General features: G+C 42.4%; 1 protein-coding gene across 1 annotated transcript; it reads left to right on the top strand.

The window, feature by feature from the left end:
• The first annotated feature begins 2,229 nt into the window (after positions 1 to 2,229).
• On the top strand, positions 2,230 to 3,916 carry LOC133899978 (probable inactive methyltransferase Os04g0175900). The gene is made up of 4 exons (XM_062341033.1): positions 2,230 to 2,705; positions 2,785 to 3,101; positions 3,243 to 3,307; positions 3,471 to 3,916. The coding sequence occupies exons 1-4, from the start codon at positions 2,269 to 2,271 to the stop codon at positions 3,768 to 3,770; spliced, it is 1,119 nt and encodes a 372-aa protein (XP_062197017.1). The 5' UTR covers positions 2,230 to 2,268; the 3' UTR covers positions 3,771 to 3,916.
• The last annotated feature ends 211 nt before the right edge of the window (positions 3,917 to 4,127 follow it).

Genomic DNA, 4,127 nt, shown 5'->3' on the forward strand with positions numbered 1-4,127 from the left:
CTTCTACGGTGCTAGGTCCAACTTCTGTGGATCCAACATCGCTTGCTTCTACAAGGATACAGCGGGAAAAACCACATCTTATCCCAGTGACACAAATTGGTGTCATTGCTTTGAGCATGTAACCTCCAAGAGCTCCCACTGCTAGCAGTTTCTTGATGTCTAGGAATCATAACCTTCACCGTCAACCGCTGATATGTCGGACTGAGTTATAGTAGATTATACAACCAACCTAACACTTGGGACCGCCGAATCTCTCTTGGACTATGTAATTCTGTGCCCATATACTGGAAGTCACCCAGATCCACCCCATTGTCACAATACATGACATATCCTGGGTCGTAAAAAACCATGAACCCAACTACGGTCGACATTCCTGATTCAACAATCATACTATACTCCGTCAGGTTAAATAATTGTAATCAACATACAACAGTTACGACCACAAATTCTATTCAACCTCATCACTTCTATTCTACATAACCATCAAATATCATCATTAACATACTCTTTCTGTTGACACTATATCATTCTAAATGTATTGCTACAAAAAACAATTACTCCATTTATATTCTAAATATCCTACAACTATGAAATATTTGTACTACGTATTTATAACAATTCAAATTCAAACTACTAAAGATTAAAAAATTACAAACTATGTACGCTCCATGCTAAATTATCTATTCTACACGTATCTAAATTTTTCTGTCCTAAATTCTAAATGAATCATATTTTCCTCCTTCCAACCTAAATATAATACTATGACATCCACAACAATTCAAATATGCAATTCCTACATTGACAAAAATATGTATGTCTAATAATATCAAATTTTTAAATCATATTAAATAACATATTTTAACTCTACATTACCAAAATATTTGAACTTTTTCAACTACTCTACATTTCCTCAGTAACTATACTAATTTTCTATATATATAGCTAATTTCCGAACCATACCTACTCTACTCTAAATTTCATATCCTTATTCTCCTAAATTATCTACTCTACTCGACATTTCTCTATCTATTTTTCTAAGTATTTCTAACACTAAATTATCTAAATATTCAAATTTTTCTAAATATTCTACATTGCCGAACTACCTCAAACTATTCTAACCTAAATTTTCAAACTATACTAAATTTTCTACCTAAGTATACTAATTTTTTTACCTATTTCCAATTTCCGAACTAGATCAACTATATTCTAAATTTCCTATCTTAACTTTTCTAATTTTTCTACTCGATTCTAGATTTTTCCTACTGTATTCTAAATATTGTATACTAATTTTTCCTACTCTATTCTAACTATTTAATATTATTTCTTATAAAAAAAATGCAAGATCCTCACCGCCAGCGTCGGGTTGCTCCCCGCTGGTTGAGGCCACCGCAAATCGCCAGCTGTTGAAGCCTAGTCGTCGCTCGCCGATCCGCTCCTGCCTGTAGCCACCTCGCTCTCACGTGTAGTTGCTGCTGCTCTCGCCCATTACTGTCGCTCTCTGCTTGACCGCGCACGTGGTAGATGAGGAACAAATGAGGAATCAACAGCCGATCTGATATTAAAGGTCTGTCGGTATATGGAATGCCGATAGGCCTAACGTGACACCTGTTGGCATTCTACGTGCCAACAGGTCATGACGCGTTAGCTGTCGGCACGCGGAATGCCGAAAGGCCAATACGCTGCACGAAAATCTAACGTGGCACACCCCTTTAGTTGGGCCCACAACCTGTCAGTATTCCGTGTGCCGATAGGTCGCCGGACCTAGTGGCGCGTAGGTTGTCAGCATGCGGAATACCGATCGGTCACTTGTCGGTATTCCACGTGCCGACAGATATCTATTATTGTAATTTTTTGAATTTAGCTATTATTTTTACAATTTTTCAATAAAATAATATTATTAAAAAAATTGAAGGTTCAATAACGTTCCTGAAAAATTTCCGTAATCCTTATCTTGTGTGCACTAAATCAAAAATTGTTCTCATGTTTTAAAAGGGTTTATGAAATGTTGACAGGTTTTAGGAATAGTTAAACTAGATTAAAAGATTGTTGCTAGGTTTTCAAAAATTGTTTCAGAAATTATTGGCCTGTGTTCAGAAATAGTTACCAGGCTTTTAGAAATTGCTGAACTAGGTTAAAAAAATATTGTTGCCGGGTTTTCTGAAATATTGAGGGTATCACCAGGTTGGGCCTCCCTATATATATGCACGCACTTGGTGACCACAGAATGCACGCACAAGCAAGATAGCCTCTAGAACAGGATTGTTAGGCATGGGTGAAGTTGGATTTGTCGCTAGTAGGATTCCTTCTGCTGGCGATGCCGGCGACGACGAGGATGCGACATGCCTGCACGCACAAACACTTGTCTACGCCTACAATGTCACCATGATCGTCAAGGCGGCAGTCGAGCTCGGCCTCCTCGACGCACTCAGCGCAGCTGACGGCCGCGCGCTTACCGCCGGCGAGCTAGCCTCTCAAATAGTCCAGGCCACGGACAAGGCCGAGTCGGCTGTCTTAATCGACCGGATGCTCAGGTTCCTCGCGTCGTACGACGTGGTGAGGTGCTCGACTGAGACAGGTCCCGACGGTATGGCGCTTCGGCGGTACACGCCCGCGCCGGCATGCTGGTGGCTCACCAAGAACCAAGGTAAGGGGTCGCTGGGCCCCTTGGCCGTATTCGCCGTCGACGGGGACACCTTCTCGTCCTGGTACGTACATATGATCTAACTCCATATGACGACTGTGATTGAAACAACGCTTGAGACGAAGTATTACGTATGCATAAAGGCAACACATAGCGGCGGCGGTGGCTGGCGGCGGCAAGCAGACGCCATTCGAGATTGCCCACGGGGCGCCGATCTTCGAGTACATGGGGATGAACCATCGGCTGAGCACACTGTTCGACCAGGCCATGGCACAGCAGTCAATGCTGGTTATCAGCAAGCTGCTCGAGCACCCCCAAGTGTTCGACGGCGTCGGCGTGCTTGTCGACGTTGGCGGGGGCACCGGTGCCACCCTGGCGATGATCGCAAACCGGTACAAGCACATCAGGGGCATCAACTTTGACATGTCCCATGTCATCTCTGAAGCTCCATCGCTTCCAGGTAATCATTAATTTATTTGGTACTTGAGTTGACTATGAAAAAAAAACCAGCGAACAGTTTCTGTTAGAACAGATGTTTGCTGAAATGATTGTGGCTACGAGTGGTACTAGTGTTGTGCTGAAGTTTTGATCTCGTGTACAGGCGTGGAACATGTAGCTGGAAGTTGGTTTGATAGCATACCCACTGGAGATGCAGTTTTTATGAAGGTATGTTTCCTGATACAAGAGTTTTCCTCTTCGCAATTTCTGAGCAGTCTGAAATGCTTCGTTCTAGTCCAACTAAATGGTTCTTCATTTAACACTTTCTCGGCTTCGCAATAAAGTCGGTAAAATACAACATCAATTAATTAGTGCTTGGATGCTTGTGCAGTGGATCCTCCATATGCAAAACGACGAGGACTGCATCAAGATCCTGAAGAACTGCCACCGAGCTCTCCCGGACAAGGGGAAGGTGATTGTCGTGCAGAGCATCCTGCCGGAAACCCCGGAGTCGACACCAGCTGCACGGGATTCCTTCACCATGGATATAATCATGCTTGTCAACTTCAATGGTGGGAAGGACAGGACGGAGCAGGAGTACGCCAAGCTTGCCAGGGATGCTGGCTTCGCGGGCGCCTTCCGGTCAACCTATATATTCTGCAACATTTACGCTCTCGAGTTTACCAAGTAGCTATACTTGTCATGAATAAGAGCTACTAGCTCACCTGCGTACGTATGATATGTTTGTATTCTCGAATAAGCCATAAATTTGTATATGGCATCTATCTATCTATCTATCTATCAATCTATCAATCTAGGACTCATTGTTTGGTTTCTGCCAGCAATAGATAATGCCTTCCACTTCTTTCCAATCAATTTTGTAATGCGGGAAGAGTCCGAATAAAATCATTTATAACATAGGCAGAGTACCAACTAAAGAACTATTAAACCATGTTTTTTACCATTGAAGCTCAAGTACGCAAGTCAAATAAAACAAAGATGTGTGGTCAATTTGTGTACGTAATCAGTAAGACAGATATGACACTAG

The sequence above is a fragment of the Phragmites australis genome, chromosome 19 (assembly GCF_958298935.1).
Source record: "Phragmites australis chromosome 19, lpPhrAust1.1, whole genome shotgun sequence".
Classification (NCBI taxonomy): domain Eukaryota; kingdom Viridiplantae; phylum Streptophyta; class Magnoliopsida; order Poales; family Poaceae; genus Phragmites; species Phragmites australis.

Bases quoted from the DNA above. Each gene is read 5' to 3' on its own strand.
- LOC133899978 (XM_062341033.1), top strand. From the start codon at position 2,269: ATGGGTGAAGTTGGATTTGTCGCTAGTAGGATTCCTTCTGCTGGCGAT. The intron at 2,706-2,784 runs GTACGTACATAT...GTATGCATAAAG, and splicing joins GGGGACACCTTCTCGTCCTG to GCAACACATAGCGGCGGCGG. The intron at 3,102-3,242 runs GTAATCATTAAT...TCTCGTGTACAG, and splicing joins TGAAGCTCCATCGCTTCCAG to GCGTGGAACATGTAGCTGGA.